Consider the following 14,270-nt stretch of genomic DNA (forward strand, 5'->3'; position numbering starts at 1 on the left):
GGGTAGATCACAGTAAGGTAAGGTACAGGTACAGTAGGGTAGGGTAAGATCGGGTGGGGTAAGGTAGGATCAGGTAGTGTACAGTAGGATATGGGAGGCTAGGGCAAGGTAGAACACGGTAGGGTAGGGTAGGGTAGGGTAGGGTAGGGTAGGGTAGGGTAGGGTAGGGTAAGAAAGTGTAGTGCAGGGTATGGTAGGTTAAGGAATGGTCAGGTCTGGTATAGTAGTGTGGGGTAGGATAGTGTAATGTGGGGTAGGGTGATGTAGGTTACAGTGGGGTAAACGGTAAGACAGGGTAAGCTTTAGGTAGGGTAGTGTAGGGTAGAGTAAAGTAGAGTAGTGTTGAGACTAGTGTCCTGGTGAAGATTCATCTTGGTTGCTCCGCCAGTATATTTTAAATCACAAAAATATTGCATTATCTGACTTTGTTATCAAGTTTAATCCTGACCAATAACTGACTAGGTCATTTTACATGAACAGCAACTAACACTTACAACCTAATATCATATTACAAATTACATTACAAAAACTGACATGCAATGACTGAATTAATTCGGTTATTAAGAAAACATTTAATTTTGTCCGCCATTTTTCTGCAAATATGACATCAACTAATACTCGGCAAGTTGTGTACCAAAATTTCCAAGTTGTTGCTTTGGGTTGAGGGGGCTTTCATGTGATGTTTTCCAGTCAGGAAATCATTTTTCTGATTATTCCAACACCACATGAATGCAGTATCTGAGTTCAAAAAGTGTCTTTTTTTATTCTATCACAGTTCTGCTGAGACACTGTTAAGTGTTCACTAGAGCAGCATACTTGATTTTTGAGCTGGGCGATCTCCCTCTTGCTGGGAGCGTTACTCTTCAGGTGGTCCAGCATAATCTGTGCATCAGCCAGAAGGACTTTGGTTCTCTTCAGGTCTTTCTTCAGCCTCTTCTCTGTCTCCACATCCCTCTGGCTCACCTGAATGACAAAGCAGCATTATCACACATACTCTATTTTTCTACCCTCCTTCAAAAAAAACCCGGAGCACCTCTCGAGCCTCAAAAGCACTTTCTTTCCAATCAAAAGAAGTGGCACACACTAAATCGCACACACTTAACTGCACTGACAGAGACCAGAGGCAGAGTGATGATGGAAGTACCTGGTCCTGGGTGTTCAGCAGTTTGGACTCAAGCTCTCTCCTCTCACGCAACACTTTCTGCTTGTCTTCATACTCCTCCTCCAGCTGCACCTCCATCTGTTTCAGCTGCAGGACACACGAGCAGTGTGTCAGGACGCACAAACAGATGATCAGCGATAAACAATGTCAGACATAACACACCATCGACCGTCCTGTTCGACATGGCTGCTCTCACAAGTCAAAGACGCATAGATCCCCCCTGAGCATCTGCTGGCCTCGACACTGCTTTTGAAATAAAATATTTATATTTACCTATCAAACTGCAGTTTTTTAAATTTATAATATAGATACAGATACAAACATTGTATTCTAATTTGTATTTATGTTGACTCAATATGCATGTACTGTGTTGGGTGGATGTAAATTTTTTATCTATTGTTGTGCTTCCTCATACATGACAACGTGTTATTTATACTTTCTTCTGATGAATACAGCATATTTGTAATCCACATGGGACACATTCTGATAACCAACATGAACTTGATATTCAAAAACCTTATACAACACACATTTATGAATACAAATGTGTATTGCCTTGACCAGGCCTGATTAACTGTTAGTTCAAGCTAAAGAGGCTGCAAATAGGAAAACTTTGCACAAGTCTAAGAGTGACGACGAGCAGCACCCACCTTCTTACCGCAGGACCGCCGGATCTCATCCACCTCTTCATCCTTACTCTCAATTTCCTTGGAGTGGGTCTGTCGCTGCCTCTCCATCTCCATCTCAAGTCGCAGCTTAGCCTGAGGGCATGATGACGATACAAATATAACAACACATGAAATAAAGGAACAAACCGAACAAGAATCTCTGGTTTTCTTCCAAAATTAGATATTTACAGTACCAGCTGCCTAATATAAGAGACAGACTCTTATGTTGTCTAATGTTTTATATGTTGGCACATTTCACTGTTTGAAAACTTGAGAAAAATGCCTTCGCCAGATTTTTGAGTTTTGAATAAATTCACACTCTCCACATTTGTTGTCCTTATTTTTCTTCTTTAGATAAGCTTGATATGTTTTAGAAACCAAAGAAAATTGGATTTCAAAACTTGTTCACAGTGAGATGTGATAAAACTCAAGTTTATCCAAACAAGAAAAGTAAATTACCTAAACAAAGCATTATTTATTTTTGTTTTGCTCTTACAGTGTGGTTGTTGTTGTTGTTGTTGTTGTTGTTGTTTTTTGTCATATCTTGAACCAAAAATATGGTCTCTCAGCCTTATTTTCTTTAGGTTGAGTCATAGTCTATATATTTTCATTTTAAGGGGATAAAATACCTACAACCATATACATCTAGAGAAAGAGTTAAAAGATGAAACAATAAGTTTGAAAAATTGCACCCACTTTTTCCAGTGTTGTATGAAGACTAAGTTTTTTAAGTTTCTCCATTTGTCTGTTTTCTGTTGATTTTTAATCTTTATTTTGTCTGGCAGTCTCATTAAGATTGAGATCTCTTTTGCATGAGAGGCCTGAGAACAAACTCACCCACAAAAACATAATTAGAAAACAGAACAATACAACTATACAATAACAGGGAAACAGCTACAAGAATCATAAAAAACAAAAGAATCTAGTCTGAGTGAAGTTTGCAGTTCATTTCATTTGAAAAGTGCATAATAACTGAAGTTCTGCCAACATTAGTGTGTAAATAATACTTATGTCACAATCCAATCCATCCAGTTATTTAAAGGATCATCCATATCATACATTTAGGGTTTAAGACACTGAATATGATGATAAAAGCAGCTTTTACCACTACTACTCAAATTACTCTCCACCCTGGTACAAAATACCACATCTGCGCCACACTGTACCTGCTCCAGCATCTGGATGCTTCCAGCCTGTTCATCCAGCTCCTCCTCCTGGTCTTTCACCTTGGCCTCCAGGTCACGAAGCTGCTTCTTGACCTTGGCCAGCGAGGCTTCATCCTTGGACTCCTGGGAGGACAGATCCTGTAGCTCTGCCTCCAGCTGCTGCACCTTCATGTTCGCGCTGCTCAATTCGATGTCCTTGTCCTGTGGGCGGAAGAGATGCACTTAATCGCACATCTGGACCAGCCCAGTTATGTCAAACAGAGACATGCGGTCCCTGAGAGAAGACATCAGAGTACATCAGAGGTACATCGTGTACAGTAGCTTACCTGCAGCTGCTGGCGGAGGTTAAACATCTCACCAGTGATTAAGTCTTTCTCTCGAGCCAGCTTCTCCCTCTGGCTCCTTTCTCTTTGTACCTCAGCCTGAGACTGGTTCTGCTCCAGGTCAAATCTGGAACACACACACACAGATACAGCTCAGCAAAATGTTGGTGGTACATAAGATTAGGGTTGCATATGGTTGAACAACTGAGTACCATAGGGCCAATGTGCAGAAGGCTGAAGTAGTCTAACATTAACTGTAGATGATTTAAGAGCATGACTGAAATTGCTTTTAACTTTATTTTATTTATTTATTTTATTCTCTTTTATACCTCACTGTTTTTATTTTATTATCTACTCCATAGCATATTTATTACTCTCCATTTTAACTCTTAGCTTCCATCTATTGCTGTTTTTACTGTCAGCTGTTTGGTTTGCATGAATTGTTTTACATCTCGATGCCATTTTAAATAAGTAAAACCTCCCAAATGGTCTTTCTAGGTAAAGTTAAGGGTTAATAATAATACTAAAACTGGTACAAGTGATCCAAGGTAGTTCCTTGTGAACAATATCTAACCCAAACTCATGTTATTTAGCAGCTTTTCAGTTTATGAGGCCATCCTCTCCATACACAGCCCAGCATAAGTTCAGTGCTACCTCGATTTCAGCCTCCACTGTTATCCCCTTCCATTAGCCATCAATTTACAATTGCGCTGTAATAATGTGCAAAATGTTTTCTTCAGTTGTCTAGGGCAGAAACACTTATGGTTAGTGAACTTAACAGCTAAGTGTTTCATGCTGTCAGCCCACTATAATTCCCTGTTTTTCTCTCTGAAGCGCAGCTGAAAATAATTTCACCCACAGAGCATCTTCAATTAGCCACAAGGGAGAGATCACATTCTGCCACAGCGATAGCTTCTCAAGTGCTTAAAGTCTGAGTCATTTTCTCGGCTAATGCAATTCCACAGATTACAGAACATTTCAGTCACTATTCAAATTAAAGAAAATGTTAGTGTTCTGCTGAGTGGGTCAGAGTGGCTCTGCCTGGACGTCCAAAGAGAAAGGAGAAATGTGTCCTCTGTACAGTGTGTCTAAAAGAAAGAAGGACAGCCAGATAGATAGAAAAGACAGCCAGAAAGACAAAGAAACTGAGACTGACTTCCTCTGTTTCTTCTCCAGATCGTGGTTACGGCTCTGCAGGCCCTCCAGGTGAAGCTTGGTGTCCTGCAGCTCTGCTGTCAGTTTCTGACACTTCTTCTTCAGTTGCTGCACAGAGCGCTGCACATCCTCATTATCTGTCTGCAAATCAGCCACCTGATGCAAACAAACACGCACACTTTTGTTATTGTTTTACGACAGTGCAATGCATATCATTATTCTTACAAACCTCCAATCCCAAAAAAGTGGGATGCTGTGTAAAACGTGAATGAAAAGAGAATGCAATGATCTCCAAATACTTTTGGACCTATAATCAATTTAATACAGTACAAGATTATTAATGTTCAAATTGATAAACTTTGTCATTTTTTTGTAAATATACACTTATTCTGAATTTGAAGCCCATAACACATTTTTAAAAAGTTAGGACAGGGGCCACAAAAGACTGTACAATGCTCAAAAAACACAAGTAAAGTCATTATGATGCAGTATGACTGTTTGGCGCCTGAAGTTGTATATTAAGCAAGAATGGGAAATAATTTCACTTTCAAAACTTCAACAATTAGTGTATTCAGTTCCCAAAAGCTTACTCAGTGTTGTTAAAACAAGAGATGATGTAACACAGTGGTAAATATGCCCCTTTCCTGGCTTTTTTGGAAGGTGCTGCTGGGATCAAATTCAAAATGAGTGTATATTTACAAAATTGAATATATCTTGCAATCAGTTTTTTATTAACATTACATCTTAGCTTTGTGGACTTGAGGTTTGTATAAGTAACTTGCCACAGTGTGGTAACCAAACATGAAAATAAAACTTGATTTGTTTATTGATTTAATATCAGAAAAAGTTCCTTGCCCTTCTCTCGAGTTGCCTTTTGCCCTGCTGCTCCGTCTCCAGCTTGTCATCAAACTCCTGCTGGAGCTTCTTTTTGGTGAAGTCCATTTCACGAATGGCTCGGTTGTATTTTATCCTCCACTCTCCTCCTGCAGGAAAGGCGTGCAATTCAGAAAATGCCTGTGTGACATTTGGGTGTCTCCTGCCTTTAATGCAGGCCTAGCAGGGTATACGACAAAAAGGCTCAAAAGCTCAGAAATGATGGATGCTGCGGATTATGGACTGCACTGTACTGCCTGCACTGGTTATCACATTCAAGGGGCCGAAATAATATAATCTTTCAGGAAATAAAACTTCTTTCATCAAATCCCGACCTTATAAGGTCAAAGAATTCGACAAGAAACCACAAAGAAGCCTTTGCGTTTCAGCTCTAATCTTGGATAAACCTGAGGTAAGAATTCAGAGCACACCACAATGGTAGTTAGAGAAGGACATGTCTAAGTGGCACTTTCCACAGTTCTTAGCCGACCCTAATTCTGGAGCTGTCAGAGGCTATCAGAACTATAACAGCGGCCAGGCAGACATTCAGGTTCAGGTTCATTTCCAAGCCTTATCATTTTAGAGGCTGTCCATTTCTCCTTCACATAGCAACACCGGCTCCTCCATCAGTGCTGCTCATTAGCATATATATAGCATAATGACAACTTGCAGGGCCACCGGCTCTGATCCCAACGATTATTTTCTCATTCATCTAAGAATTCTGATATGCTCTGTAATGGCTTGTCTGCTGAGATGGGTTGAAGGGGGGGGGGCGGGTGGGAAAGCAGAAAAAAAAAGTCTCCCGGACAATATGCTCTCAGCGGGAACTCTCTAACCCAGCAGGTGGAGACCAATCAGCAACAGGCATTAGTTGTATGCCTGGGAGGGAACATCTTAATCCCCTAGCGGTAAATCCCAAACTTGGAAAATATACTTAATAGCATTATGCAAGATGTGACCAAGTCTCACTGCCATGTCTCCTGCTGAAACAGTCGAACAAAGCCACCAATTCCCGCAGCTACAATTAGTCTAAGGGAGATTTTTCAAACTGTGCACATAATGCTGGTATGAGCTGTTCAGTAAATTATGCTTCTGACCTGAGCTGACATGCCCATTAGGCAGGCGAAGGCAGGCTGCTGCCAATGTCACCAAGTACAATTAATTAGGGAATTGAAAACAAATGTTTAAAAACAATGATGGCCAAGACTGTGATTCCAAAGAGAGAGAGAAGGCACTTCCTCAAAAATTGTTCTCCCTCAAATTCTGGACTTAAAACTAGACACATGGATGGACGACAGTCTCTGTTGTCTCTGGTGTCTACTCTAAGACTGGGTTGCACCAACAACAATGAATTTGATCTAAGAGTTCTAATCAGGGTTTAAACAAACTAGGTTTAAAATGAGTAAACCCAGATTGTTGCACAGTTAAACACAAATCTCTGTTTAGTAAAAAGTTAACAAGATGTTGAATTGTTTGCTAACTAGCTAAAAAAAAGGGTTCCCAAAATATTACACTGTTTTCTATCTAGCTAGAAAGAGAAGGTTGACAAAATGTTACATTGTCTGCTAGCTAACTAAAAAGTTTTAAAAATGGTTACACTGGTTCACTACTCACTATATAGTCCAGTACATAATAAGTGTTTAGTGTCAGAAAATGTTTTTTCTTACTCACTGTATAGTTCGCTACATAGAAATGTTTAGATAGGGAGTAGGGAGCAGTGAATAAGTGAATGATTCTGGATAAACTTTTGTTTGCTAGCTACCTAAAAAGCAAAAAAAAAAAAAAAGGTTACACTGTGTTACAAAGAGTTACAAAGTTTCAAAGAGAAGTTTCATCTTTCTTCATTTTAAGCATGGGTTTGGTTTGGTGACTTAATCAGATTTACAAATTCATTCTTTTTTTTTTTTTTGGCAACCCAGACTAAGTGACTAATAGCAGCTTCTGGCTCAACTAACCATCATCATTGTCATCGTCGTCTATCTCGCCGTTGAGCTCCGACGTTTTCATCAGCCGAGCTTCCATCACCTCCATCTCCTGGGATTCTAACTGTTTCTTCATGGCATCATACTTGGCCTGGGATGCACAGATTAACACATCAATCAAAAAAGAGCTTTTGAAATATAATTATGTTACAGTATATATTAAGATCAATATATGAATATCAGTGTGTGCATATGTGCCTGCAGATCCTTCATGTCCTTCTCCAGGCGGAGTCTCTCTGATGTCTCAGTCTCCAGCAGCTGTGATGCTGACTCACTAGTGCTTCTCTCATCAGCAAGTTCTGCCACCAAGTCTGTGATCTGGACACAAACACACACACATAGACACAGGGTGTAATGCAAAACTATAATCAAATCTTTTACTGAAGTGAAATGAACCTAACTCTGCCACCAATCTTAAACACCGTTCTCCCAGCATGCATTGTCACAGGCGACAGGACCCACCCTGCTCTCCAATCGATCCGTGTTCAGTCTCAGCTCATTTCGCTCTTTCTCCACCCGCTCGAGCTTCAGTTTCTGCTGCTGTATCTCCTCCTGGAGCACAGAATGTAGCTTTATAAATTACATGTAATATTATGAGTAAAACTTTGATATCTTAAGTATTACAAGAAACATTAAAAATGGAAAACAGGAAGTTCAATACTGCAGTGGTAGGTAGTGCATTAGAGGCTATCCAGCTGAGAAGAATCTATAAGGTTGGGTGCATAAGACAGAAAGGTCTCCTCACGTCTTTGCTTCGCATCTGATCCTCAGTGAGCTGGACCTTAATGAGGGGCTGGACTGTGGTGAAGAGCTTCCACCATGGCCAGTCCTTCACACCACGGTTCTTGTTGATGTTTTTCTGGATACAGCGGATCGCCAGATCCTGAATCTAAACACACATGCAGAGAAGAAGCAGTCATCAAAGAGGAACACTTACAGGAACGCAGGTGTTTGTTGTAGCGTACACACACAGAGACACACATTGAGTCAATGAAATATAAAGATGCAATATAACAATTTTTTCAGCCAATAATTTCAGACTTTTGTGTTTTAAAAAGATGTTTATATAGCCTGTAGTTTATGCACATCTGAGGGTAACAAAGATGTAATAAGACATTGTAAGTGTACATTAAATATTTACTGATGGTGTTCATGTTAACTGTGTTAAGGGACACATGTTTCAACTTCACAACACGGGTCACAAAGAGCATTGATAAATGGTTAATTGTGGTTAAGTAATGCTTACATAACCTGTACAATAATTTATAGTTTAGGTTATTAGCTATAATCCATAAAATGGAGGATGGACAAGTAAGTGGACAATGATTACCTTTAAATAAGTATTTATATGTTTTCTCTTAAAAAAATGCCTTAGCTGTGAAATTCATGACATACATTTTAATTAATAACTTTATTAACCATATACTAGTATTAGTTAGTACCTTAATTAACATTTAAACCCTTAATAAATGTTAACAAAACACATTTGTTGACAGTTGCTTAATGGTTATTATTGTATTTAAGTTTTAATTAACTGTTAATGCTTATGACTGTATTAACTGTTAATTGCTTTTATATAAACTATTAAATAATGCATAATTTAATACTTAAGTTAACATGAACACATTAGTAAATGATCGCTAGACACATGAGTTAAGTGTTTATTAATTGTTAGTCAATTTCTCCATTAACTAATGTTATTCAATGTACCCTTCTTGTAAAGTGTTAACAAATTTTTAAAATAAACCATTTGTTCATTTTGCCTTGTATAGAGCAGTTTGTCTATTAATTCATATGAAATGCTTTGACAATCTGTCAAATCAGATATTATTATAGCTAATATTTATCATCTATAATTTTATTATCGGAATAATAAATGACAATTATCGTGCATCGCTAATATTAATATAATCTATAAGTTGTTTATCAACAGAGAAAATAATGGCTGAACTGTAATATGTCCATTATGTGGTGTTAAATGTGGTATATGGAAACAGATGGTTTGAATGCATTGTAAAGCACAGGTATCATAGGAAAGCTGTGTCTAGAGGTCCATGAAACAATGCCAGAAAATTAAGAAAATCTTAATTGCTCAGTGGGATAACTGCTTTACAGAGCTCATCTACTGTTAGCATATCATCCCCGGCACTGATGAACAATATTTGAAAAACATTTCACTCCACATTCTTGTGTTATATTGCCTGTGTATTGGGCTAGCAGCTATCCCAGGACTTGCCAGTCTCCTCTGGAGAGTTTCTGCAGAGTGTGTTCCAAGGCTGGAAGCTAATTTCTGATTAATTAAATCAAACATGTTGGCAGCTAATTCCAAGTATTACACATTTTCCATGCTGCTTATGCATGAGGCTCTCTAGCAGCAGCAGCAGCAGATTATGGGCAAACCCAATTAAAGCAACACAATTCACAGCATCAGGTACATTTCACCCTGAAGGTACTCTCTATGACCAATTAGGATTTGTCACACAGTGAAAGGCGTAACATGGAGCAAAATGCAGCAAATCTCTGACAGAAGATTTAAGCAGGTCTCACTTGTCATATTTAGTCTAAAATGAATAGAAAACAAACAAAAGATTACACTACATGAACACCGTGGATGAACATTTCGGTATTCATACCACATTAAGAGGATGCGACAAGTGTAAAACTGTGTGATGTGAATTAGGATTGTGAGCCAAGATTGAGACAAAAACATGTTTCCTATTCTCTTCCTTACAATTCCACATGTACACAGAGGTGTTTTTAGTGTGTGTGCATGTATATGTATGCAAGAATGTTTGTATATAGGTTAGACACCTGAGTGCTGTGATATATACGTTATATTAATTGTGATATTATGTGTATATGCTTATTATCCCCATTATGCGATTGCTTGTCTGCTTGCTGTGTGATTTTCGCTTGTCCACAGCTAATCTCAAATACTCCTGAACCTATGCGCCTAATTTTGTAATTTGTGCACATTCATGACTATATGCTGAAGTACTGCTGTGATTCAAAATTTTTGAAAAACCTTGAAAAATCCTCTTTTATGGCTCCACACTGGCAACAGCCCTGGCCTGAGGCATTAGGTTTTCAGGTCATTCCAGCCTTATGAAAGCTATATCGCAAGGATGCCTTGAGGACATTTCTTCAAACTTGGTACAAATATACACTTGGGCTCAAGGATGTACTGATTAGATTTCGGTCATCAAAGGTCAAGGTCACGTTGACCTCGCCAAACACATTTTTGGCTATAACTCAAGATTTATTTTGCTAATTACGACAAAATTACACACAAATATCTAATAAGACGAAATGATGGAGAGACGACATTCTATATCCAAAAGCTCTTTCCTGTGCCATCATAATGTTCATCCTCTCTGAAAACAGTCTCTTAGTGAAGACGACTCACTGCAAATTATTCACTAAGATCATACAGTGATTATTTCAATTTTTGCCAAAAATACACTTGGACATACTTAATACCTTTACACAGATACTTTATACCTTTTTTTAAATTTGCTGTATTGTGAGTCTGAACAGACATGCATGAAAACTGCATATCTATCTATCTATCTATCTATGACCATCTGATGTTACTTTCATCCCACTGCAACATAAAATAATGCCTTGCTAAAGGACAGCGGCTGTAAAATATGTAATAGGTTTACATTATACAATGAAATGTACCTCATACCAATGCAGAGCCTACACCTTAACAGTGGGAGGTATTCATGTTTCTTTGATGTGGAACTATGGAGTTGAATGTTTAAAATGAATGAAATGTCCTGTAGAATCCCCTGTCTGATAAAGCTGTATGTTAACATTCAGTGTGCACTGTTGCAATCGAGGGAAAGGTTCAAATGAATAGCTATACTATTATAGGTTCGAGCTAGCTTTGTGCATACTACTTTACACTGATTTCAATGCAAATAACTTAAAAAAAAAACATCTGTAGGGTACCTGAAGGACAAAACTCCCAATGCGGTAAGTGCCTGCTGAGGCAAAATAACAGACTTTTAAAATGTCAGGTTGTCCCCTTGAGGAGACAGTTGAAAGACGGGGAAAAAACAAGAAAAAATGTGGTTTTGTCATTTAATGTCATATGGGCTTGGCACAGCTTCACAAGGGTAACATGCCAGGGAATATCAATCAAGGGAACTTGTGACTTTCTGTCACATCCCTATACATCAACCAGCAAGTGTCTGAGCGGCTTCACCAGAACTCATCCGCCTGCACTGTTGCAGAGGCAAATTATCATCTGCTGTGGCAGCTTAGACCTGATACTTCAAACAGTGCAAGAGGCAATGGAGCCCAATCAATTTCCACAAAGGGATAACAAGGTAACAGCAAGGGCGCAATTGGATGTTATTATATGATGATTATTCTAAGATTGAACAGCAACACACTCTGTAAATCTACGCAGAGAGAAGGAGAGATGAAAATAACTCAATAATCCACCATCCCTGCTTCTGTTCCATTACTTTGGTGTCAACTAATTAAATTAGGAATAAAATAAAAAGAATGAGATTTAGCAGGGAAAATGCCCTTCAGGTGATCATTTCAAGAAGAGACTATAAATTCAACAGTATACTTATCAAACCAGCATACTGAAGCTGTGAGAGCAGCAGGCAAAAAAGGGGAAAGCAAGGGGAAGCAAACCAGATGTGGCACTGCTCCTCACTCCTGATTTCTCTACAGCACACACTTTCACACAGTAAATGCTGCAGTTTGGCAATGCATGTTTGGACTGTTCCAATGCAGTGAATACCTTCACCAAGCCGCGCCCAACACGGGGCCAGAATGACTTTTTTTTTTTATCAAACTGTCTTATCAGTGATGTCTCATCCTCTGATATTATCGGAAGTTATTTTAATTACCCTGTGGGAATGACTAATAGGCCTGACTAATAATTTCATAAGTGGAGTTTGTTGCTCACACAGAGTCACTTCAATGAAAAAACAAGATTTTGGGTAAAATACTTCTAGCAGTGATGGATCACAGAATGACCACTGATTAAGTATTGCCATATTTATATATCTGCAGTATTATGGACCAGGTGGTTGTAGGAAAAATCCCAAAAGAAATTTTGTATTAAGTTACTGCAATTGCAAACCAAATTATTTCCTACTGATGCAGCTTCACGTTAAAAGCATTTCACTGGCATGACACGAGTTGACCTTTATTATGAAGTAGTTACAGGAAATGCAACGTGTTTGTCAGTGTGCTAAAATCAAAAATGTGTCTACAAAACAACACAAATGATGTTTTCAGCATTTTTAAGGGAGATCCATTTAAATATTCAGGGAGTAATTAAACAGTCAGGAGCAGCACAGGGAGCTGCTCATGTCTTTGGGATGTAAACAACTACTTTTACTTTCACCATTCACACACTCATGCCATGTGCAGCATAAAATCAGTCCACAGCTGCTCACAGAACAATGGAGAAAGGCCAATTATTGCCTGACATCTTTATTAAAATGACAGTAGTTTGTTTTGCTGCCTCCAGGATTCTGTGACCTGTAGTATCAAACCCCCCACATGCTGTTACCACCAGTAACTAAAGGTGTCACATGCAGAATAAAGGTGCAACTCCAGAACAGCCATTAACCATCACCCCTCAGTGAACTGCCTCCTTGGTGGAGGCGAAAGAGCATTTTCTAGTTAAGTGTCAAGTTATCATAATGGATCCCCCATATTCTCTTCACAGTGATATAGGCTAATAAAACATTAATTATGTAAGACAAAGAAAATATTAAACAATAATAGGCTAATTAAACCTAAATAAATCTTATTTATTTTATTTGAGAGTCCAGTGCCACAATGTCTGCTTGGAAAAATTCTGGCCCTGCCACTGCTATCTATAAGGTGCTTAGCTTACCTTAGCTCATAGACTGCAAACAGGAGAAACTGCTAGCCTAGCTCTGTCCAAAGGTAACAAAAACTGCTACCAGCACTTCTGAAACTCACTACTTAACACGTTATACCTAGTTTGTTAAATCCAAAATGTAAAATCAAAATGTTGTGGTTTTAAAGAGGATTATGTGCCAGACTATTTTTTAGCCCAGCACAGTCACAAGGCAGATTTTGTTAACCTCAGACAGAGCCAGGCTTGTTGTTTCACCTGGTCTCCAGTCTTTGTGCTTAACTACTGTAAGTTAAACCAGCTGCTGGCAGTATCTTCATATTTACCATACAGACATGAGAGTGCTATCAATCCTCATCTGACTCTCTGCAAAATATTACATATACTTCAAAATGTTGAACTATTCCTTTAAAGTACAGACAACTGTTGCTTGAAATTTATCTTAATTTATCTTTTGTGTTTTGTTGAGATATATGTGTTTATTCATGGGCTACTTTTTAACTGGCCTGACTTGAACTGATTGATTTTTGAGATAAAATAGTGACATTGTCTTGTAAATGTGAGTGAAAAGAGGAAGGAAACGTCTTTTCAGTGCTGAAATATGGCCAGTGTCAGGGCAAAACAGGGAAGCTGCATATTTTTCTTGTGCTTTTCATATTCTATCACGGGTATGACCATGATGGTAACATGCATAATCATGTGCAGTTCAAATAAGCCTCTACAATAGATCACCTTTGAGCCCTGAGTTCTAGATAGAATCTGCGGTCGCTCTCATCACATTCATTATTGCATGTTACATCTTACCATACCAACCTAAAGTGACTTAAAGAGTGATAAAATTACAGGATAAAATACAAATCAAGTCTTATCTTTCTATTAAAGATACATTTGCAGGATCTAGGGTACATATGGAGGAAGATGGGAAAAAAGTGCCTCTTTACTAATGGGTTTTGTAATTGCACAGTTGCCTAGCAATTTTAAATGGGTTATTCCTGCTGCCGTTTTTCCTCAAGTTCAAGCAAATTATGAAGCACTGAGGTCTTAGCCTCCTTCACTGTATGAATAATGACCTTTGAACTCA

The 14,270-nt window shown here is 38.6% G+C and overlaps 1 protein-coding gene across 5 annotated transcripts in view; it reads right to left on the minus strand.

Moving 5' to 3' along the window:
• LOC146318758 (unconventional myosin-XVIIIa-like) overlaps positions 1–14,270 on the minus strand; it is a 100,256-nt gene that overhangs the window by 28,655 nt on the left and 57,331 nt on the right. For all 5 annotated transcript variants that reach the window (XM_084730893.1, XM_084730891.1, XM_084730892.1 and 2 more), the window contains 11 exons: positions 8,075–8,218; positions 7,792–7,881; positions 7,528–7,647; positions 7,303–7,420; positions 5,330–5,457; positions 4,476–4,630; positions 3,323–3,446; positions 2,997–3,197; positions 1,813–1,923; positions 1,145–1,249; positions 817–963 (listed from right to left, as the gene is read on the minus strand). In XM_084730893.1, coding sequence (XP_084587019.1) covers positions 817–963; positions 1,145–1,249; positions 1,813–1,923; positions 2,997–3,197; positions 3,323–3,446; positions 4,476–4,630; positions 5,330–5,457; positions 7,303–7,420; positions 7,528–7,647; positions 7,792–7,881; positions 8,075–8,218 — 1,443 coding nt within the window. The remainder of the gene's footprint in view (positions 1–816; positions 964–1,144; positions 1,250–1,812; positions 1,924–2,996; positions 3,198–3,322; positions 3,447–4,475; positions 4,631–5,329; positions 5,458–7,302; positions 7,421–7,527; positions 7,648–7,791; positions 7,882–8,074; positions 8,219–14,270) is intronic.

The sequence above is a fragment of the Lutjanus erythropterus genome, chromosome 11 (assembly GCF_056507025.1).
Source record: "Lutjanus erythropterus isolate fLutEry1 chromosome 11, fLutEry1.hap2, whole genome shotgun sequence".
In the NCBI taxonomy this organism is placed as follows: Eukaryota; Metazoa; Chordata; class Actinopteri; order Lutjaniformes; family Lutjanidae; genus Lutjanus; species Lutjanus erythropterus.